At 38.7% G+C, this 24,667-nt stretch overlaps 1 protein-coding gene across 1 annotated transcript in view; it reads left to right on the forward strand.

The window, feature by feature from the left end:
• The first annotated feature begins 2,887 nt into the window (after positions 1-2,887).
• Positions 2,888-24,667, forward strand: part of Sema3e (semaphorin 3E) — a 222,768-nt gene continuing 200,988 nt past the window's right edge. Inside the window, exon 1 of the mRNA XM_021163140.1 lies at positions 2,888-3,624. Coding sequence (XP_021018799.1) covers positions 3,510-3,624 — 115 coding nt within the window. The 5' untranslated portion in view covers positions 2,888-3,509. The remainder of the gene's footprint in view (positions 3,625-24,667) is intronic.

Raw genomic sequence — 24,667 nt, forward strand, 5'->3', positions numbered from 1 at the left:
GTGAGCCACCATGTGGTTGCTGGGATTTGAACTCTGGACCTTCGGAAGAGCAGTCGGGTGCTCTTACCCACTGAGCCATCTCACCAGCCCCAGAATGAGACATTTTATTTGACAAGAATAACTTTGTTACTGGCATTGGTTACCTGTAGCAACATAGCTGCTCTGGCAAGGAACTACATCCAAATACCTTCCTGATCTGTGTGATTGGCCTGAAAAACACACTTTTAATTCCTCTGTTTGGAACATAAACAGATGGATTAATACATACATTTAATCCCAAACAACGAAGATAAAGTTAGTTTGAAGAAGGATGCATCCATGTTTGAAATCAGTGTCTAATTGAGAGGCAGACAAAGTGATGAATCAGAGAAAGATTTGACAGAAAGAGTCAGAGATTACTCAACTCTCACCAGGAGAGCACAGGAAGGAGAAGGTATTTGAGAGCAGCACAGGAAGAAGGGTGAGTCAGTGGGGAGTCAGTGCAGTGAGTACAGTGCAGAGGAGCTGAGTTCATTCATGAGTTCACACAGCTCAGTGCAGGTCAGCAGAGGCAGTTGAAGCCAGACAATGAGAAGGAGCCAGAAAACTAGAACAAATTGCCAGAGTTAATTTGAGGCTAAGCAGAGCAATTCAGCAAGAAGCTGAGAGAAACCAGATTGAAACAATCAGCTTAGAAAGGGGTCTGAGCCAGAACTGCTGGATTGAGACAGTTATCCTGAGTTCAGGATGAACTAGAAAGGATGAGCTCATTCAGCAGTAAACCTTCAAGACAACAAGGACATCCATCAGGTTAATAAAAGATATATTTACAGTTACCTGTTTTGTTCTCCCATGTCTGTATATTGCTCAGACTGACAACCTGGAGCATCTCAAATCAAACATTAAATCATCAAATACTGATGTTTATCCTTAAGACCCACAATCCACGGGTTTACCCACAATCCACAATCCACCCAAAATTACTATTGAATTTATTTTATTTTTTCAATTTCAGAAATTTCCACAGTACATGGGATTCTTCCCAAGCATTGTGCCTTTCATGTCCTGGTTTGTCTATATTATTCTTGGATTGTACATAATTACTTTTTAAAAATCCACTGCTCAAAATGTCATACTGAAATGAGAATCTGAACGGCAAACCCACTTCTGAATTCATATTTTCTGAAACTAATTATTCTTAGTTTCTTTCACAAAGAGAATAGCCAATTTTGTCTCAAAGACTATTCCAAAGGATAGTCTAAAAACACATGGAGGAATCTGACAGCCTCGTGAGTACTAGATGTGTAGTTTTAATAGTCATTTTAATTATTAATTTATTTCACATTATCCATATGTTTTCTATAACACACACAAAAAGGTAAAAGGCCATAGAAAGGGTTTGAAGGGACACATAATACAAACATGAAAAGAATAAAACAGAGCACATTTTGTGATGGACAAAGGAGTGGATTACTGTGGTAAATGCTTTGAAATTGCCCATGCTCACTTTGAGGAAGTGAGAAATTTTAGCATTAATAGTACTTATTCTCCCATTTACTTTGAGTCTCAATGAAGTAGCTATGACCGTCTTTCTTTAACCCTATAGCAATCTTAGGTAGATGTCAGTTGAATAAGGATATTAATTTCAGTAACCAGTGCACAGACCCTGCCCTTAGGTAATGCTGATGAAGTTGTTATGTATGTTCTAGTTACTTTGGTTTCTGGAACAGAGTGAAATGATTGTGAAGTTACAGTATGTTACAGTTAGGTCTGTAGCTCATCTCCCTGGCTTTTAAGTGTCTACAAAGACCACCCCGTTTTAAAAGTCTACATACTTCATGTTGTTAAGCACTGTTTAGAGTTTGTTATCTTTTGTGAACCTTGTAAATCTAATTATTTATAATCTCCAGTGACATTTACATCTTGCTAAATATACTCTGCTTGAATAAGGACATGTTATCCTTTAAACATGGGTAAAGGATGCCTGGTTGGACTTCTTGCTTGTATAGAATGTAGGATATTGGAATGACCTAAGTTATCTTTTTGTTATAATCAAATCATTTTAAGCTCATAATTCTGAAAACCTGTCCACAGCCATTGCTATATATAAAATGAAGAATAAGAAGAAAAAGCCATCATAGCTGATATCATTTGTTTACTATTTAACTTTCAGCTGTGAGACCAAACAGCTATTACAGCTTATTGCTATCTTGAAATAATACAATTCATTTCCATGCCAGCAGCTCTAGAATGTTTGGTTTAGTTTTTGAAACTGCTTGAAAGTAGATGGAACAGCTGACCTATTGTGTTAAGTTTACTTACACAAACATGGTGTCATGAAAATAAACTCTGAGAGTGCACAGCACTGACTTCCAAGGTACTTCACATCCTGTGTTAATGCTTGCCTGACCCAGGCCCACCAAGTAGAGAGTCTCAACTTTACCTACACCTCTCTACACCGAGACACCTCTCTCAGAAGACCAATACCTTGACCTTTAATCTTTCTTAAATGTGAGCTGAGATATGTTTATGTTTTAGGAAAATGAATATACGGCAGATTTTTTCATACTAACTCATTTATGAAACGATGGAAAAGTGACATTTTACCCCTCTGGCTCTTGAAATACGCACTTTCCTCAAGAGTCAAAAGTAACATTTCTAAGATGGAAAATACAGAAAACTTGAATTGTGAACAAGGTTCTGTGGAAACAGTGAACAAATTAATTTGGCTCCCGGATAGTGGTAGATTTAGACTGTGGATTTATTCAAAGATGAATGAGCATTTCAAAGTCCTTCCTGAGGCCATGGCTCAGCCTTTCACATGCTCAATAGTCAGAGTATTCTGCAGGTCTTCCTGGCCCCGCCCCGTCAGGGTGAGGACCTGTCTCCCTTGCCTGGCGGGCGGGCCAGAGCCGGGGAGATGCGGCGAGGCACGTGGGCTGGAGACACTTCCTAGAAACGCGCGCGGGCTCAACCCTGCCTGAACTTTCCTGTAAACAGAGCGCTGACAGGCGGCATCCCCGCTGGGTGGATCCCGCGCTCCTGGCGCAAGTGGCACTTCTTGCTTCTAATTATCGAGAGGAGAGGCGAATACGAACTAGCTGCTCGGCAAGTCAGTGCAGGAGGCTGACTTCTGGGAGGCTGGGGGAAGAGCTGGGGGAGGCTGCTGCTCTGCTCCGACTGTTTTCTCAATGAATAGCTGGCGGGGAGACTGAAGCTAGCCACAGCCTCCTCCTCACTCCGCGTCTGGGTGACGGCGACAGCACCAGCCCGGACCTGGCTCTCAAGACGCGCTCCTTGGACGGTCCTTTGCTCCGCGCTTCTAAACACCGGGCCCAAGGACAGAAAGGTTTAGCGGATCCAAATATTGCCCGGCAAATGGCACTTGGGAATGGTATTTTCTGATGACAACCCCTTCTGTTTGTGACAAAGCCTGTCGCCCGCAGTTGCCCCTGGAGGGAAGTACTAAGTAAAACTCAATACTGTCTTAAAGTGTGGCTGCAGGGGCCAGAGGAGAGCCAGCACGCACCATGGCACCGGCCGGACACATCCTCACCTTGCTGCTCTGGGGTCACCTGCTGGAACTCTGGACCCCAGGTCACTCCGCGAACCCCTCCTACCCCAGGCTACGCCTGTCACATAAAGGTAGGTTACCTTTCCTTATCCTTTTGTTAGGAAAATGACCGAATGGAAAGTCACTTAACACAGGTCCATGTTGCCCCCAAACCCCTCAAAGTGCACCTGAAACATATTGCAACACTCACCCAGGATTGTAATCACCTCGAGTTAACATATCCTACCTCATCTGGAAAAAGTGTTAAATCGCATGCCAACTTGGAGGTGTTATTTTTGCCCTAGAAATATCAGATATTATTCTGGAGAAGTTCACTCACCGCTGTGCAGAACTGAGAAGGTGGGGCGCAGTTGCTAATAGCTGGAAAGGCTAAATCCCCCAAGTGAGCTGTAGCTACTGAAATACCACTACTTGCACTATGGGAGGCCTATGGGACAGGCTTTAAAAGTAGAGGCACACTGTTGTTGCTGCTGTCGTTGTTGGGTGTTTTGTTTGTTTTCTTTTTAATGAGATTGAGAGGAGAAAAGAAAATTCCTGAGGAAAAAAATGATATCATCCCCGGTGTAATTAAAATGACTAACAAATAATACAAATTAGCCTTCACACTGAGTTGATTATTAGAATATTTTAATATGTGGCAAAATAAAGTAGTTTATTGGCAATCATGATAAAGTGACTTGTAATGATTAACTATTACTATGTACTAGCTGTTTCTTTAAGTGTGCATTCATCTATTTTTACTGAATGCTTAACAGAATGTTTATTTTATTCTGCACACAGCTCCATCATATTCATAAATAAATGATCAAAAGATAGGTTCTGCATCAGGACCAGTCAAAGCCAATCATCAGTCCTCCTGTCACCAAACAAATAAGGAGCAAAACCTGTTTTAAGAGGAAGTGATTTTGTTGACTTGAAAGGAATTTGGAATAAATTATTGGGAATGAAGTATTCATTACCACCACCAATTAAGACAGAGAACAGATGCAATAATAAGGATTACATAAGAGCCATTTTATTCAACCGAGTAAGCTTTTAAATTGTCTTTCACTATGGAAAGAACATAATCTGCATTTCTGAATACAAGGGAAGACTTTTTAGCAGAGGATGGAACCAGAAGGTCTGAGTTTAGTATGACATAAATGGCCCTTTTGTCTTCTTATTGGGCAGCAGTAAATGTAATGGTGGCTGTAGAAATTTCTCATCTTAATACTTAAAATTATGGGTATCTTCTTGATTTAAATAATGTTCTTGTAACTTTAAGTTCTAGGTACCAAAAATGCATTAAGTATATACACATAATTCATTTGTAACATATTTAAGATGTAGTGTCCTGCATTAACACACGCCTTTTGATTTGGGTCGATATATTATGACAGAGAGAGCAAAGTCTCTATTTCTAAGAAGTTATAACCAAATACATCAAAGTGCGAAATTTGACAGGATGGAATATGGAGAAATGAAGATGCCAGAAAAGAATAAGTTGATCCTGAATCTTATGAGTGGTATTTATCCTAGTGCTATTACGAATGAGTTATTTCTTCCTCATTTATTTTTCTGAGTGTACACTGTTGCTATATATGAAGCCTACAGTTCTTCATATTGTTTTCATGAGAAAAGTGAAATCACAGAATTTACAGGAAAATGTATGGACTTGGGAAGTATACCGTTAAGTGAGGTGAACCAAACTCATGCAAGAAAGCATTGCAGGTTCTTTCTGAAATGTGGATCCTAGCTTATAATATATGTACTGTGTGTGTGTAAACAGCAAGCAAGCATAGCTAACTATAGGTGTAGTGTAAGACTTAGAAAGGAGAGCAAGGAAGGGTGACATTAGGTAATGAGGAAGGATGGAATGTAGGCAAAGGGACACATGAGTCATGAAAGGATATAGGGCTTGTTTTTCTCCCTTCTAGTTTCAACTCTGCCATAGTTTCTTTCTTCCTTTTTTTTTTTCTTTTTGTGGTGGATAACTGAATAAAAATGTAGAAAAAAAGGAAGACAAATGGATAGGCTGTTGGTTTTGACATGCTGCTGTTCTGTTGAGCCTTCAATTGACCTTTATACCTCAGGCAGACTTGGCTTTTGATAGCTCCGTATCAGTCAGTATGTTTTCCAAACTGCTTCATTTGATTTTGTACCGGAGAGCTTATAATTTGGTCAGTGTACCAAAATTCCATGGTATAGTCAATCTCATTTAAATATTTTTTTTTAATCAAGCTCATCTTCAAGATGTCTCTCTTAATCAGGGAAATCAGTGTGACTGATTTTATGAGCCATGTCATATGTTGTGGAGAGGACCTGCATGTATTTGTGTGTACTCGACTGAGAACTCTCCCAGGATTTTTTTCTGGCATGTCTTCTCCACTTATTGGGACTGGCTAGGCAGACAATTTTATGGTGATAGCTTTATATGAAGACAGTGTAGTGATATCTTCGAATAAAATGTTCTTACTTGTGAATTTTAGTTAGGATAGTCAGCTATGAGATCACACCAGAGAGGCAACTGGGAACAGCACATGCTTGCTGTACCACAGGTTTCTCAGTGACTCGGAAGGCAAGGAATGTCAGAGCAAGGACATGTAGTTCAGTCAGCATGAAATGAACTACTCTCCACACTCTGGAATTCAGTCGATGGTCCAAGAGTCTTCAAATATTAAGGATCATGCAGCGCAGGTTAATCTTCTGAAGTATTGCATGGTGACAGGAATTTAGGGTTTTCAGTTGTAGGTGGAGTTAAGTGATTGATATTACCAATGGTTGCTCAGTCTTTCAAAGTAAGATATGCAGGTGTGTAGGACACATCACCTCTGTGCTGCTGCCTGACCCTATGGGGTGACATGGTCGGCTCCCTAGAGGGCCCATGTTGTGTACATCCATCATTCTTCTCATGGCAGTGGTCTATGCCATGTGGGAGAAGGGCAGCCAGTTTTCTTTTACTCTCTACTTCTAAGATCACGGCAACAACATCAAAATTCTTTTCTTTCTTTCTTTCTTTCTTTCTGAGAAGGAGGAGGTTTAGCTGTCATATACAAAGCTTGAGTTATTTTCTAGAAAAGTATATTCACAAACATGTTGAGAGACCAACTGGTCTTTTCCTTTTTTTTCCCCTTTGCTTTCTGTTCTCTACTTCTGGCAATGGTCTGCTCTTAAATAAACCTTTGCAGAAGAAGGCTTCTAAGAGGCTTCTACTTTAACAGGTAGAGAGCACCTCTCGCTAGTTTCCAAGCATTTTTCACCTGTGATGGGATGGATGGTCCTCAGTCCATCTTAGTATTTAGAAAATGTGTCAATTTGGGGCAAATAGAGGACATGAAAGGACAAGGCAACTACTATTCTGGGAATACATGTATCTCTTGATGAGTTTTCTAAGAACAAATAAGGTTATTTAACAAGTGAAAACATAAAAAAAAATTAGGTGGCAAGATGTTATCTCCCCCTGAAAGAATTTTTCAGTCGAGATTTGAGTTGACTATATAAGGCAAAAGATTTAAAGTCCAAGGGTAGCCATACATCTTGTGCATCATAGTCCTTTTTTCTAGCTAAGGAGCCTACTATTGGGGAGATTAATGGAGAATGAACTTTCTGTTCAGAGAGTTTTCTTAAAAACTGTTTGTGATTCTCCAGAAAGAGCAACTGGAAAGAATGAGGAGGAGCCCTGATGAACTGTGTTGCTCCATGTTGATATCTGTTCTTTCCTTATCTGTCACCATCCTGCATTAATGAGGTTACTGGGAAGGCAAAAATAAACTTCTCCAGAATGGAGTTGAAAGAAGGAACATACAAAAAAACAAATTAGCAAAGAACCAATCACGAGAACTGTAGAAAGTCCCAGTCAACCAAGACTCCAATCAAGGACAGTCAATTAGGAGTGTCTGGAAGATAGGAGTTCAAAGTCCCCCTGAGGAGTGACAGTCACAGAAGACACAGAGAGTGATTGCTTCAGCAAGACAGACTTCTAGGATGTTTGAGGAAGAGGCAGTTAAGTCAAGATATGTTGACATTATAAATGGAGATTTAGGCTTTGAATAGATACCTATGTACATAAAACTTGCAAGTGTTAATCAGTATGACTGTATTCTGTACACCCCTATCTGTCATAGTTCAGAGAGCTCGGGATTCGCCATCAAGAGCCTCCACTCCATGTCCTACTCTTTCTCCTAATAATGGCAGTTCCTGAGTCAATGTGAAAACGACTGATTGTCATGGTGCCTTCCCTGCATATTTCATAGAGGGTTAGAGAAGAACTACTGTCACTAAAATACTTGTGAATTTTTTTCCCTTCAAGACAGGGTTTCTCTGTATAGCCCTGGCTGTCCTGGAACTCACTCTGTAGACCAGGCTAGCCTCGAACTCAGAAATCCTCCTGCTGGGGCTGGTGAGATGGCTCAGTGGGTAAGAGCACCCGACTGCTCTTCCGAAGGTCCAGAGTTCAAATCCCAGCAACCACATGGTGGCTCACAACCATCCGAAACGAGATCTGGCGCCCTCTTCTGGAGTGTCCGAAGACAGCTACAGTGTACTTACATATAATAAATAAATAAATCTTTCAAAAAAAAAAAAAAAGAAATCCTCCTGCCTCTGCCTCCCAAGTGCTGGGATTAAAGGCGTGCACCACCACCACCCGGCGTGAATGTTCTTTATAATCTAAAATTGTGTATATTATTAATAGTTCTTAAGCACCACTGTGAGTTGATTATTTTGGAAGGCCGCCTGTTCTAAGGCTAGTAATCCTGGGGAATTGTAGGAAGTTAGATATGGGCAAGGGTTTTAATAGTGCTGCCCTACGAGGAAGAATTGGGTCTAAAGTACTATAAAAATGTTATGGTTGGTCCTCCTAGACCATTGATTCTAAATGCCACCTTTCTACCTTTGGTCTTGAGTTATGCCAGCTTGGAAGAGCATTACTCCATCTTCATTTTCAACATTTCATAGCTAATATTTGCTCACATTTAAAAATTCTTCACATTTATCAAACCAGGGCACTAAAATACAGTGTCAAGAAAAGCTGTGTGAAAATGTTCCAGAGACTGGTGTTTATTTTCTATCCAGAAAAAATGAAAAAATAAATAAATAAAACAAGGCAGTGATTAAGCTGGTATTTTATGACCCAGCTCAGAGTTTTGGTTTTAGCCAGTAACTAAGCATTATCAATGGTGATATTAGTCACACATCTCTGGGTGTTAATAAATAAAAACTGGTCATACGCATGATTCATAACCACAGTAGTTAAATAGGACTCGGGAGTAAATATTAACTCACATGCCAGACTCCATTAGGGAGGGTTGGTGAGAATTAAATGATGGTTTTATTAACCAACAGTTTAAGAAAGAAACATGGAACAAAATGTGAAGAATTATAATATGTTTTGTGGAGTTGGACTTAACAAAAAATTTTTTTTCTAATGGGAAATCTATGTAAGGGTGCTTTCTTTCCTGACTAATGATTTCAAGACCTCTTTTGGGACTGTGAACTTGCCTTCTTCCTGTGATGCGCCTTTGTTGGTCAAGACAATTATTATTCAAGAACAGCTGTGTGTGAAGTTCTCTTGCGTAGATTAAGATCTTCCCACCTATTACCTGGGTGCTCTAGACTGCAGTCTTACAGGTTAAATGCCAATAGCACCTAAAAAATACCAGAGAATCCACTGATTTACTTGAAGATTTTTTAAACTGAAAAATGAGATTTCACGTCTATAGGCGGTACCTTACTTACATTCTCAGCCATGACTGCTCTCTGCCTAAAGGTTTAGGAGTGCAGGAATGGTAAACAGAACAAGTACTTTAGGCTCAGACATTACAAAACACTCTCACATTCCTATTTTGATTGCCTTGATCCCCCTAGGTTTTGATGAAGCATCCCTAATTTAAATCTTGCTTCTGGTTCTGTGGCTTGAACAAGTAACTTATGTTTTGTGACCAAGAGCCCTCTCTGTTTTAAAGCAGTGCAACATTTAATTTGCAGATTGGGGGGGGGGGCGGGGAGGGGCGGGGCTGGGAATCAGGGAAGATGATACAAACGGATGTGGTACAATACTTCGAGGCCTTTCACAAATAACTCAATGAAGCAGAAGACACTTGAGCATCATGCATGCTGGTTTCCTTTTTAGATGTAAAAGGAACCATGAACAAAACTCTCAGCTTCCAATTTAAAATACTTTTAAATTGAAGATACTTACTCATCACAGGTTTTCCCTAAAAGCAAGAGTTTTCCTTAAAGGCCGTTGGGACCACTGTAGGTGACTACAAATTGCAGGCATAGTTGGAGTCCCTTGCATTTATATGTTACTGTAGAATTACTTTGTTAATAATTTAAAGGAAGTTGCAACTTTGCCAGCTGCCACCTGGGAGACAACAGATCAAATCCTGAAAATACCTACCTAACAAAGGTAATTGTAGGCCCGCCATTGTAAAGCACAATAGAGCTGATATTACAAAAGCCAGACCACACTGAGCAATGTTAGTCTAAACAGTGTCCGGTAGGCGGCTATCAGCTCAGCATGTGTTGTTTGCTTTGAAAGTGAAAGAGAACCTTCAGCTCTGTCTTTTCTGGCACAAACAAGGTAAGGTGGCTGGGACAGAACTCACTCCTGACACTTAGTTGGAATTCCGTGAATGCCCATTGCCATACAAGCAGGGCTAAATGTCTTAGACACTGATTTCCAAAGGCGAGGGTAATGGGATGGGGTGAGAAAGGTTCCAAGGAAACTGAGGCATCCTGAGCAACTGTTTACGGCTCCTTCAAAGGATGCATTAGAAGAGGGGCTTAGCCAGGTCTTTCCATTCATCTCCTTTCCCCTTGGTGAGCGAAACAGCAGGGCTTCAGGAAGTCCTTTGGAGGCATCTCTCACTTTCCCATCTATGCACAAACTTCTATTTTTCTAAAAACACTATTTTGCATGCATGTGCCAATCTTGCGTGATGATACGCCTCCTCTTTTTTGCTGGCTTGTTCTTGTGCTACCCAATGTGCTCTTGGCAACAACTCTCTCCCAGCTCTTCCCAGAGAGCGATTCCTTATCTTTTTAGGCCAAAGAAATGAAAAGAGAACAACTTATAGTGGATGAAAGGTAGTCATTCATCCCCAGTTTACCTTCAAACTTCATTTAATTGTCACCCAAGTTGATAAGCAGAAAGCAAGATCTTTAAAATTTGTTGAAATGCATCTTATAATGAAATGCACACCATACAGCCAGAAATTGGCCTGTTTTTCAGGGTCGTGGCTGATGCTGAAAGGTGCCGTGATTCTGAGGCAGTGGGATCTTCGGGCGGGGGAGATTACGATAGGAAGCTGAACCTGTTAATTGACATAATCTGTAGCTAAACTTGAGTTAGGTGAAAGACAGACTTCATCAATGCAAACCTATCAACTTCAATGCTCTGTGTTTTGAGCGTTAGCTTGGGAAAACCAGAAGAAAAAGAGGGTTGAGTCATAGGTTATTGTGGGGGCATAGAGTTTCTAAGAATAAATCCCACTGGTGATTTCAGGTAGCCATAGCACCACAGCCAGATAGAGTGGCAACAAAGATAAAGAGAAAAAAAAAGAAGGAGAGAAGAGCACTCAGCTGGGCCTCCTGACCCAGCTGGAAAGGAGGGAAATGAAGAGGCCTTTAAATTGTGAGTTCAAAACATACTGTAGATCAAAAGGTCAAACCAGAATGTGTTCACAACGTTGCTCCCAGCTTTTTACTGCCCCTGATTGCTCCTTTCCTGAGTGAAAAGTTTACTGTGCAGTCTCAGGCCCTCCCAACTTCACAAATGCAAAGACTCCTTTCTTCTCCTGATGGACCTCCCTGTGTGCTTGATTTCTCCAGAACCTTTAAAACCTGCACACCTGGGACACAGCATGCTCTACTGGGACATGGACAGATTCATGATTTTTAAGTTTCTGGATCTGAACTCACAGTACATCTTATTTATGCTTCGTTATTCTTGTAAGTCACCGAGCTGAGCCCTCTCTGAGTCTTATTTTCCTCAGCCTCAAAAAGAAGCTAATGGAAATGTTCTGTGCCTTGAGATCCTTGCAGAAAAATGTATCCCAGCATAGAGATACAACTTGATATTGTGGCCTTTATACTGCTCCTTAGTTTACATGATTTTAAATGTCTTTAAGCTACTTGAAGTAGGGAGACTATTTTGTGATGCAGTTGTATAGTGAATAAAATTACTTCTTCAAGTCATTTTTGAAACCTGCAGTTATTGAGCAGTTGGTTACTATGGTGGTTTTGTTGGTTTTCAAACAAAACCCTTTTTAATTTAGTTAGCTTCCATCCTCTGGTCAAATAAAAGCCAACTTGATTTAAGACTATTACTAAATATAGTATTTTTTTGTTTGTTGTTGGTTATTTATTTATTTATTTATTTATTTTGTGACAGGGTTTCTCTGGGTAGCCCTGGCTGTCCTGCAACTCACTCTGTAGACCAGGCTGGCCTTGAACCACAGAGATCCACCTGCCTCTGTCTCGTGAGTGCTGGGATCAAAGGCGTGAGCCATGACACCAAGCTAGTATCTTACTATCCAAATTGTTGGGTTGGTCATGATAAACACACTCATAGAAAAGCTGAGCTATCATACTGTTCCCTGATCATTTTTAATTAAACATGGTGTGTATGCATTTATTGGTCACAGGGTAATATATAAATACGTTTTATTCATTATTGATGTTATAAATTGGGGGCACATATTGCTATATTAAGTTCAGAACTTTGGTCAGTTTTGGAGAAAGAAGCATTCTGAGAAATTCAAAAACATGTATATCACACAAAGACATGTTTTCCTGGACTAATGACAGCCAGTGTCATCACAATTTAATCCCTGTGCTCTGAATCTTGGTCTCTCACATTGGAAATTTAGAAATTTTTAACCATTCAAAAAAGGTGGATTCATTTAACAATAATACCTTATTCTGTGAATATTTGTTGAGCTTTATCAATGTTTTAGAGACTAAGCACGTGGCTAGGATTTTAGAATATAAGGGAACAGTTTTATTAATATAAATGATATACTGGATGGGATTCTGGAGGGAGTAAAGGGTTATCAGGTGAAAACTAAGGAAATCTAAGCACGGTATGGATTTTAGTTAGTAATTATTCATCAATGTTGATTCATTAGTTGCGATAATGTTACCATTAGGTAAATGTTATTAAATGGAAAGCTGGGTCTAAGCAGTATGGGAAACTTGTGTATCAGTGTATCAATTTCAAAATTAATATTTCTGTAAACCTAATATTATTCTAAGATAAAGTTTTCTGTCTGTTTGTCTGTCTGTCTGTCTGTCTCTCTCTCTCTCTCTCTCACACACACACACACACACACACACACACGCTCATACACAGAGAAGCACATACACAGAGAAGCACCACGTACATGCAGCCATGCATCAAACCCTATTCCCAGGAGGACTGAGATGTATTTGTAAAAAGACTTACAATGATAAAACAAGACAGTTTAATGTATTGAGTATTAAGATGGGGAGCTGGACCTTTGTCTGGATGACTAGTGGGTGGCAGCAGGTAAGAGTCAGTCACTGGCCTCAGTTTTCTAACTTCTAGCCCCTAGCTGTGCCCCCATAGTCATCCCAGTCTATCGAATGATTGTGCCAGAGACACACTCTTCTAGATGTCTACTTACCTATTTTCTCATTTGTACGTTTACCACACACACAAGTATCACCTATGCCATTTGCTCAATCACCCCCTCCCAATACACACACACACACACACACACACACATACCATTTCTGTGAAAATTTGAGAAATTTTCATTTACTTAGTATGAGGGATATATAATTAATGAAAATTCAGGTAGATTTGGATATTTAAAAAAGACTTTAGTTACATTTATGTATGTGTGTACGTATGTATGTATATACAAGTATGTGGTCTTATGTGCCATGACCTGTGTGTAGAGATCAGAGGACAAATTAGGGGAGCTAAGATTCTCCTTCTATAATGTGCTCCTGGGAATCCTACTCAAGTTATTAATGTTGGCCACCTGTATTCCTGGAGCAACCTTGCTTTACAGCTTGGTAGCAGTTTTTATTCTTTAGTTTGTCTCTAATAAATGTTAGCTATGTAATATGATTTATTACATATTGTAATATCTATGATATAATTGCTCTACAAAATGTCATTAATTTTATCTATTTGATTTTTTTTTTGGCTGGATGTCACTTATAAATATGTTCATATTAGACATCACAGAAAATGAAATGATTCAGCTCAGGAGCACATCAGTGAAAGGAAAGATAGGAAAATTTACCTTTCACTCCTTCTTCAAAAGGGTCTCTATTTCAGAAGTTCTGAAAAGGATCCCAAGTGCTTTGAAACAATCCAGAATACACTAAGAAGCCGATATCTGAGGAGTGCACCGAAGCAGTCTGAGGCACATGGGGGCTACACAAGTGATTCCTTCAGCGGCCCATCAGCTCTCATTTGATCCAGTGACCATCTCCCAATTCCAATACAACATCTTGTTGATTCCCACACTGATAAATCCTGACGAAACAGACACAAAGAATCAATTAAAAAGCCGGGCAGTGGTGGTGCACACCTTTAATCCCAGCATTTGAGAGGCAGAGGCAGGCGGATTTCTGAGTTTGAGGCCAGCCTGGTCTACAAAGTGAGTTTCCAGGACAGCCAGGGCTACACCGAGAAATTCTGTCTCGAAAATCTAAATTAAAAAAAAAAAAAAAAAGGAGAGGGAGAGAGATGGCTCAATGGTTAAGAGCACCGGCTGCTTTTCTAACAGTCATGAGTTCAATTCCCAGCAACCACATGGTGACTTACAACCATCTGTAATGGGATTTGCTGCCCTCTTGTGGTGTGCCAAAGACAGTGTGCTCATATACATAAGATGGATAAATGAATCATTAAAAAAAGAAAGAACGAAAGAAAGAAAGAAAGAAAGAAAGAAAGAAAGAAAGAAAGAAAGAAAGAAACAATAAAAGAGCCCGTGACTTCAGCTCAGGAGAAGTCACTGGAAACAAACAGTGACAAAACAGGGAGAGGGAAGAGAGGGAAGAGAGAGCTAGGTAGAAATGGAAACCTGAGTAATAACTGCTGGATTGAAAACCTAATAACAAATCTCAAAGAATGGCAGGAAGAAGAAAATATTATTATTTAGGCAATTGTAATTCCATTTAACAGAAATAAATTTTATCCCCCATCATATCTCTCACAGACAAAGGTTATAGATTGGGCATAGCTTTTGAGAGATTTTCTTTTTTGCCATTTTTTTTCTCTCCCTCTACAATGTGTATACCCAAATTGAAATCAGATGTATCATCAGGATTGACAAAGACTTTTCATATTTGAAGGGGAAAAAAAAGACAATGATTTAAATCTTAAGAATAAGTAAAATTGAAAAATAATAAAAATAAGAAATAAACTGGGGAAATTCATATCAACATCTTTAGGCTAAAATGGAAATACTTGCTTAGAAAGACATCAGATACGTTTTTAGTGCTGTAAAATAAATGCTATACTAGGATTTTTATTATGTGCAGTTTTGTTTGAGTGTACACAATTATTTTTACTAGACAACTGCATCTCTGCATTAGTCAACATGTAATACCCCACCATATGTGGTCCTGGATGAGCGATGCTCTTTTGCCTTTTACCTCTCATTTATTTCCACTGGATCATTAGAACAAACCTTGGTGTAGCTTACTGTTGAATGTCTGCATGGTGATCAGTAATGGACTGGGAGTTGCTATTGGATTAGTTCTGTGAGGGGTGGGGAAAGCTCTGGCCAGCAAATGCCCTCCTGGGTATGCCCCTGAGGATGCTTTGTCAGTACTGCAATTTGTTGTAACGTCATTGTAGCATCCTGCTCCTCAGCCCACCCGCACCCCACCTCCCAAATTTCCATTCATACTGCTAGCCACCGAAATTGCCCTTTGTCTTCCCAGCCTGCTTGCCTACTTTACAAATAAGCCCAGCTGCTCCTCAGCAGGTTGTTTACTCCTACTCCCCCGTCGTCCTGCTCTCCAGGAGGATGGCAGCCAGGGCAAAGAGTAACAGCTGGGCTGGGCTTACTCTGGCATCCAAGTAATTTGGGGTGGGTCCATTCCTAACTATTTCATTCAGATTTATAATCTTTCCTTCTGTTGATCATTACAGAACAGATAAATGATATTTTTCTAAATATCATCTGCCAATATATCTATCCATTCAAGACAGAAAAATTACACTACTTTACCGATAGTTCTCTTCATTCCTTTTAAAGACTATTTAGAAAACAAATGAGGGGAAATGTATTAGTGTGACTTTTAGACATAATATACAGCAGTTGTTTCATTGGTTGGATAAGGATTAACTGAAAGAATTTTTAATGTCTTCAGAATAGGACTTGACACATAGTAATTGCTAAGTTGGTATTTAATAGGAAGGAAACAAAATGGGTGAAGGGAGTGAAGAAGAGAGGAAAGGAGGGATGAAGGGAGAAAAACAGGGAGGATCTCCAGGGGAGGGAAGAGAGAGAGGGAAGAGAGAGCTAGGTAGAAATGGAAAGCTGAGTAATAACTGCTGGATTGAAAACCTAATTGTACTCGGGTGATTAAAACCAGTATGATATATTTAACGTTTTCTTTATCTACTTCAAAAGTAAAGTAAAATAAAATAAAATCACCAGTGGAAAAAAGGTATTGATTTAGGAAAGATTTTGAAAATTCCCTGTCTGCAGCCACTCAATAATGATCAGGTGCCCACACACCTGCTATTTGTACTTATTCAGTGTAGCTCTTAATAGTCTAGTGAAAAGAAAACAATTGCCAACATAGTCTCAAATGTGAATTATTGCCTCTTTGTTCATGTCACTCCATCTGATATTATCCTTTAATGTCTCCAGGACATGAGTCTTGCTGGACTGACAAATATTTAAAGGTGCTTGCCGTGGCCTTCTTTCTTTGGAGACTTCAGACATTGCCGTGCTCTGGTCCTGTTCCTGTTTGCCACTGTTCCTCTTCACCATAATTCCTCACCCAGTGAGGCCTGTCTTGCTCACAGGAGAGTCAGGCTTTTTAATCAGCAAGCTTTATTTGTCAAGGCCACCTGGAGTTGACATGCCTTCCTTGTCAAATATGCTTTCTGTTCATTTGCATTGAGATGGCTTTCAGCCCTTCTGAGAGCTTTGCTTAGCCCCAATAAAGCCAGCCTCTTTCTTTGTTATTTATTTTATTTTACACGTGTGGTTTCTTCATTGAAGTTAAGGAAAGCTCTCTTCTATTCTTGTCAGTCTGTGTCGATCCTAAGCAGCATGACAGCACACGGTTGTGCTCCCAAGGAAGGACATGAACTTGAGCCAGAGATCCTTCATCAAAATTCTATGTTTGCCTTAATTTGCTTAGCATCAGTTTCTACATTTATTATCTTCAGAAAGTTAGAAATGACAAGGCTTGCACTAGTTATAAAAATGCTTTTAAAATTATTTTCTCTAATATAAAATACGCTGATCATTGGCTCTATCTAAATACCAGTAATTGGAAAGAGATTTAAGAGATTTTTTTTTCCACTAGATTATGTAGCATGTGTGCTTTTGGTGTTTATGGAATATGGACCAATAAATACCATTGCTTCCTGAAATAGATATTGTAAATTTATATAATTATAGTTAATGAAATATGAATTTGAGATTTCTTAATACGGAGGCACAGATTCTTTCTTCATAGCTAAAATAAACAGGAGACTTTGAAAATGTCTGAACAAATTTTTATGTAAAAGGAATCTGGAATGGTCACCACACCAGAATGGCAGAATTAAAATACCACCATGGCTGTGATTGCTTAATTTCATAACTTTAATTTGCTGTCGTTTTGTAGATTTGCCAGTCTCTCTGAGTATGCATAGCAAGTCCTGTGTTGTAAAAAAGAGGCATGTAATTTTTTTTTCAAAAAAAACCCCCAAAAACCCAAGTTTTTATTAACTCCTTGTAATTCAGACAGGAAGCTAAAGGAGACCATTCTTGAGAAGATTTTACGTGTGTAAAGTACTCTTGATTGCTTCTCAGTTAAAAAAAAAGTCTTGTGTAACCCAATTTCCTTGTAGTTTTGATTCATTTTTTTCCTTATAATAATTGGATCCACCTAATGCAGAGTTTTTAATGTTAGTAGTCTATGTATGTAGTTTTCTTTGTTTTAATATACAGGAACAATGCCACAGGACTATTGTATGAATAGTCAATTATTGCCATGATAATGTAGATTTCACATAACTATGTGTTCTCATCATCATACTGTCATTTTTTTAAAAAAAGATTTATTTTATGTATATGAGTACACTGTAGCTGTCTTAAGACACACCAGAAGAGGGCATCGGATCTCATTACAGATGGTTGTGAGCCACCATGTGGTTGCTGGGAATTGAACTCAGAGCCTCTGGAAGAGCAATCAGTGCCCTTAACTGTTGAGCCATCTCTCCATACCCTGTCATTTTTATATTAAGAAATTAGTGAGAGAGTTTCAAATTCTATGTTGTGATAAAAAAAAAAACGGAACATATCATAAGACAGACACCCATGTGCAATATTCCCATCTTTTCTTCAGAAGTTGGAGTTTATACTAACACTAAGTTTTTAAGCTGTCTTCAGACTATTTACAGTTAGTTCTGCCCTACAAGTTCTATGCATTGATGAAAAGACAGCCTTTGCTGCTGCTTCTACATCACTTAATGTGGCAGCCATATAAGTTTGAGGAAGTGGAAAAAGTAATCACACACATTCATATTATTATAAAAATGGTTGCTCTTCTTAATATACTATAATTTATGCATGCATTTGTATTATTATGGACCATTTAAGTTGTTCTATTTTTTTTCTTGCAGTATAAATACCCTTATGTTCTTATTTGCTTATCTCCTAACATCTAACCTATTATCAGCTGAAATGATGCTTTTGCCCTGTCCCGGTATAAATTTAGAATAATATTTATCCATGTTTTTATCCAAATATCACCTCAGGCACTTTAATATGCCTACATTCTATAAGCAAAATGTATTCAAGGGTCAATGCTAAGTATATGCCAGCTTTGATTTATGTGGGTATTAAATACAACCCATAAATATATCAAGGTTAGTGAGGAAAATTATCTTGCAAAATATTGCATTGCATTCATCATCTGGACTATTTTCAGTACAGGAGTCTGCAGAAATTCTTACAGAATGCAGAACAAAGGCTACATGTCCATTATTCATTTTATCCATCATAAGCTGTGCGGGTGATGGGGGAGCTACTTTCCTCACCGCTGGGATATCTTGTTGGGCCACTTGTTCATAGGCTTTATATTGGCTTAGGGTTCCCTTGGCATCTTGCATAACTCTTTATAGTATCATGACAGTTTTCAGCGTAGAAGCTTCCAGGCCAGTTCCAGCTGGGGTCCTCCAAGTCCTGTGTTCAAAGTATGACATGTTCAGAGTAGGCTTTCCATTAATTTCTGGGAGGTAACCATTGGCAGCAGCAATGGAGAGAAATTGCTCATGCTTGACACTGTTTTGTGTTTGCTTCTTGATAGTCTATTGCTCTTGGGAGGAGTATTATCACATTGGGTAACAAAACCCCACTTAAACTATTTTCACATGCATATATATGTATATATATGTACATATATATATTAGCACATGTACTCATATATAGATACATATATATGGTAATGTTATAAAAATAATGTTTCCTTGTGGCATTTTCAAACACCCATGTGTTAGTCCCTTTCTTCTTGATCCCCTTTTACCATTTAAAACCTCTCTTCCCCATTTTCCCTTTTTCCCTTTGTAGCACCCATGTAATATCTTCTTTCTAAAGCTCCTTCTCCTGCATGGGTCTGTTAGACCTTTCTGTGCCTGCTGTTACTCTGTGGTGCATGCTCCCAGTTGAGGATTTAGAGCTAGGAACTGCAGATAAATGCGAGCACGTGACATCTGTCTTTCTGAGTCTGGATCACATGACTCTGTGTTTTCTAGTCCCATCCATTTATCTGACAATTTTATGATTATATTTTTTCTTTATAGATGAAACAGTATTTCATTGTGAATGTGTACCACATTTTCACTATTTAGTCATCTGTTGAAAGGCATTTAGGTTGTTGCAATTTTCTGGCTATTGTGAATGAACTGGCAATGTACAGAACTGAGCAAGTAGCTCTGTAGCAGGATGCCAGGGAACCGTAGAGCTGGGAGTACAGGAGATCTACTCTGAGTGTTTTGAAAATTTCCTACAGATTTCTAAAACAGCTGCAGTAGTTTCAATCCTACGAACAGTGAAGAGAATTCCCTTTTCCTTGAACCTTGACCAACATTGTTATTAGATGTCTTCTCTCTTTTTAGCCATTACAATTGAGGTAAGATGAAATTTCAAAGTTATTTCAGTTTGTATTTGAATAATTATGAAGGATTATGAACACTTTCAAAGATATCCCCTTCGCCATTTTAATTTCTGCTTCTGAGAGCTCTCTGTTCACATCCTTAGCACACATTTTAATTGAATCATTGCATATAAATACTTTTCATAAATTTTATCATTATTTTTATTCATCTATGGGAAGAAGCTTATGAATTGTTTTTACTTTCTCTTTAATATATAGTTGTACTGGATTTTACTAATATTTATAATTAGAATGATAAAAAATCATTTTACTTTTATTTTAAAAGTCAGAGAGTCACAGGCCAACTTGCCTTCCTTTAGCTGACTCTAAGTCAGTGTATTCAGAATTGGATGTTATTTTCTACGATGATCATCTGTCCCTTCCTTTTTGTGGTCTACGAACTGCACATGGATTAACCCAGCTGGTCCAGTCCCACAGGAACTGAGGATAATTAATCTCCATCTCCTTCTTCCTATCTCCTGCCACCAACAGTCCATCTGTTCATGGAGAGTGAGATGGCCATACAGGTGGCTACTGCATTGTTTTTCAAGTCTCTTTCTAGCTTTCGAGTTCCATCAATGGTTTGGAAGGTGAGCATTATAGCAGTTGTTTCATGATTGATATTGTCCTTACCAGTAAGTGACTCTTCTTTGCATAGCATAAGCAAAGTGATTATTAAAAATTCAAACCATTTCTGCTTCCATTCCTCAAAATAACACTAATGGAAGAATGCATAATGCAGTTTTAGAAAGATGTATACTTGGCATGATTATGCTGTGCTCTTTAAGATTCAAGAACTTTCCTTCTTGTCATATTTTCGAACAGTTCATTTGGTTTGATATTTAGACAGGGTCTCATTCAGTTGCTATGGCAGTTTCTCAAACTCAAAGGCAAACAAAAAACAAAAACAAACAAGCAAACAAACAAACAAACAAACAAAAAACCCTCCTGTATTCAGACATCAAGTAGCTGAGATGATATTATATGCTACTATAACTAACTTGCTATGCATTTTTACAGTCTCATTTTCTGGTGATACCGAACTCTTGACTACTCTTGAGATCTGTCAAGCATTCCTTGCCTACATGTCTCTGTTTTTTCTGCCTTTGCTCCTTAAAATGCCTTTTTTTGTGTGTGTGGGAGGGGGATTGAGACAGGGTTTCTCTGTGTAGCCCTGGCTGTCCTGGAACTCACTCTGTAGACCAGGCTGGCCTCGAACTCAGAAATCTGCCTGCCTCTGCCTCCCAAGTGCTGGGATTAAAGACCACCACTGCCTGGCTTAAGATGCCTCTTGCTTTTCTTCATACACTTCCTGGTCACTATGCTATATATTACCACCTTCTTATCATTTCACCTTGATGTAGACATACCAGTGCTCATTGTACCTCTGTACTGTTCTTTGTAAAATGAAAACGGCTTTGTAGTCATGTTTACCTAGTCTTCCTTAAGCAGCAATCCAATCTTCTTTGCATACTATAAGCAGAGGGTTTATTAAAAATTCAAACCATTCTGCTTCTATTCCTCAAAGTAACACTAATGGAAGAATACATAATGCAGGGTTAGAGAAATGCCCTAGAGTAAACTCGCCAGGTATAGGGACAGTATTTTATTCACGGTACATTACAGCACTTATTAGAAGACCTATGAGAATCAGGCGGTGGTGGCTCACACCTTTAATCCCAGCACTTGGGAGGCAGAGGCAGGCGGATTTCTGAGTTTGAGGCCAGCCTGATCTACAAAGTGAGTTCCAGAACAGCCAGGGCTACACAGAGAAACCTTGTCTTGGAAAAAAAAAAAAAAGACCTATGAGAAGCAGCCATGTAATAAACACATAAAGTCAGTGAGTTAGCTGTGCAGGGCTAACTGGCCTTTCAATTCTATACAAGAAACATGTGGAGAAGTATCCACATTTTACACAAAAGAATCTTTTCTCTAGCTCAGGAGATAAACAGCCTATTCATAAATAGCTCCAGAATTACCCACAGTTATGTGCCCATATACTTAATCATCTCTAGGTTGATGTGACGTTTTCCTTGCTGTGAATGAGTACCTTTCCAGCATTACTTTGTGTGAATTCCAGACTTTACTCTGTCTGAGTTCCCGATCAATATCTTTGGCAAAAGCTAGTATGTAAAGCAAGCTTGTGAAAGCCATCAGTGGTTTACAATTTCCTCTTTCATAAAATCATTTAGTTACTAATATATTCAAATTATAAATTCCATAAATGAAATGGAAGCTATTTATACTCTGTGATTTGATTATGGAAGAATATTTTGAGGGTTAGCTTTATCACTCTATAGTTAGCTGCTTTAGAGCTTATATTAACCTTCATATATGAAATGGAAATAAGCATTCTCCAAGGAGGGCTATTAAATTTCCTCTTTTAGAGTGAGCATTATACAGCAGCCTAAAGCATTAAGAATATGAAGGAAGATTATAATGACCACCAAATATTTTAAATTCTAAAATATATTTACACATTGTGTTTTTTATTGAATTTATTCAATTTATTTATTTATTTTATTGAAAAGAATGATTCTTAAGATATGTTAAAATTTTAGCCACATTAATTATTAAAACAGACAAAGTGTATTATTGGTTAGAGTCTTTGAAGACTATTTCTTGGCATGGGTGGGATCTCTTGCCCAACCAAGAGGGAGATTCTAAATCTGAGTTTCCATCATTTCAATAATTATAGTCAGCTGGGGTGAATTCTACCTGCTAATTGTATATGAGTCTATCTCCTTATTTTGTGAGAAATGGGTTAAATGTTTAAAAAAAATGTCAAAATGGGGTGTCCATTATGATGACTAATTATAGAAGTCTTTGATTATTACAGTGATCTAACCAAGGTAAACCATCATTAGATATCTTTTTAAAACTATGTGTACTTTTTTCCTTGCCTTTCCTATTTTTTTTATAAGGAAACTCTTCATCAAAAGAATTTTATGCGGGTTATGCAGTATTTGACCTAATGTTTTCCAAGGCAGTATTTAACCCCCCAGGACTCAAGTGCCTTTCTCCTTTTCTTTGTCAGGCTGATCTTCTAGTCAACCTTTAAGCAGGGTTTCTTAGAAGCTCTTCTGGTGATAAAAATGGTTACATTTAGTGCTTACATGTAGTGGCTCAGTTTGCTGCTGCTTGCATCATCCTATAGCTAAAACTGATTCCTTAAGATGTGGTTGCTCAGATGTGGTGGCCCACACCTTTAAGCCCAGCACTCGGGAGGCAGAGGCAGGTAAATTTCTGAGTTCGAGGTCAGCCTGGTCTACAAAGTGAGTTCCAGGACAGCCAGGGCTACACAGAGAAAACCTGTCTCAGGAAAAAGAAAAAAAAAAAAAAAAAGATGTGGTTGCTCCTGGAGAGCAGATGCACATGTACTCCAGTGATGCCATATGGCTAGAGCCTGTGGTTGAGCAGTGGAAGAAGTAAGGTAGGACAGGAGGTTGGAGGGGAGGTCGGAGGTGGGAGAGAAAGGAGGGTAGATAGAGACCACCATGGACCAGAATAACATGGTGAGGAGAAACAGCAAGTAACAAGGGGCTTTATAACTGAGGGAAAAGTTAGAATTGCCTAATATTTGGCTTATAAATAAAATATCTGGATTGTGTGTGTGTGTGTTTTTAATATGGACTTATTAGAATACTAATTCCAACAACAGTTACAGAGTCTGGAGAGAGAGAGAGAGTCTATGATAGCTTAGTACTGACTTCTGGTTTGTCTAGAAAATCTCACAGAACAAATCATTTGTGATATTTAACTTAGCCCCTTTGTGTTTGCCATTGAGATCTAGTTCCCCTAGCACTGTATAGCCCATGCATAGTAATGGAAGAACTCCTTCACGTTTGATATGATGTGACTTTAATGTGGATGAGTGTGGTAGATCTGTTCAAATCTTTCCCCTCTGTTTTAAAAATAATAATAATAAAAGGAAGGAAGTAGAAAAGTAATAACAGCATTAGGCTAATCTTCTGCTACTCCTTTTCCAAAACTCAAATATCTGTCTTTTCTTCCCGAGTTCCAGTGGCGGCTCTATTTGTCTATAGCTAGCACCCATTGAGCTCAACTTTTGTCAAACTCAAGCTTTCTATATTTTTCTTTTACACTATTTCCAGGTCCCTAGATGACATACTTTCCTCTCAGTAAAGAATCCACAGAACCTTTCACAAGAATTGAATGCTATATTTAAATGATATAATTAGAATATTTGTATTCAAATATGACTATTTTGAAGAGTCAACATTAATGGTAAAAATTAAGGATAATTAGGTAAAACTTTAGGCTGCTTGAAAAATACAGCATACACAGTAGCCACAGATGCATTTGAACAAGGGCAATGTCCACCTCACCTCAGCTGTAGCTTATTGGCTGTGGTGTGGTAACTGCTGTTGCAGTATTGTCTAAGTGTGTCAGGGCAGGAACTGTGCCTGGTCCTTTGTTTTTCCCCCTTGGACTGTAATGCTTTCTTTTATGTAAGATGTGTGTTTAGAAAGCTTGTGTTGATTCAACCAAAATTACTTTAACAGCACAACACTGGAACGTTCCTTACATTCCTGAATCTTCTCATGTTTCATGGGGTATCATTGTTAATAACTTTTCTGTCTTTTGGAAGTTAGTATGGTTTTGTGGCTTGCTTTGACCAATTGAATGGAAACAAAACTGATAACCAAATTTAATGACTACCTCTCTAAACATAACTCGGGGGCCTTATTGTTTAAAGAGTTATTGTTAATTCCCTTTTTCCTACACCTATAGACAGTTTCA

The sequence above is a fragment of the Mus caroli genome, chromosome 5 (assembly GCF_900094665.2).
Source record: "Mus caroli chromosome 5, CAROLI_EIJ_v1.1, whole genome shotgun sequence".
Classification (NCBI taxonomy): domain Eukaryota; kingdom Metazoa; phylum Chordata; class Mammalia; order Rodentia; family Muridae; genus Mus; species Mus caroli.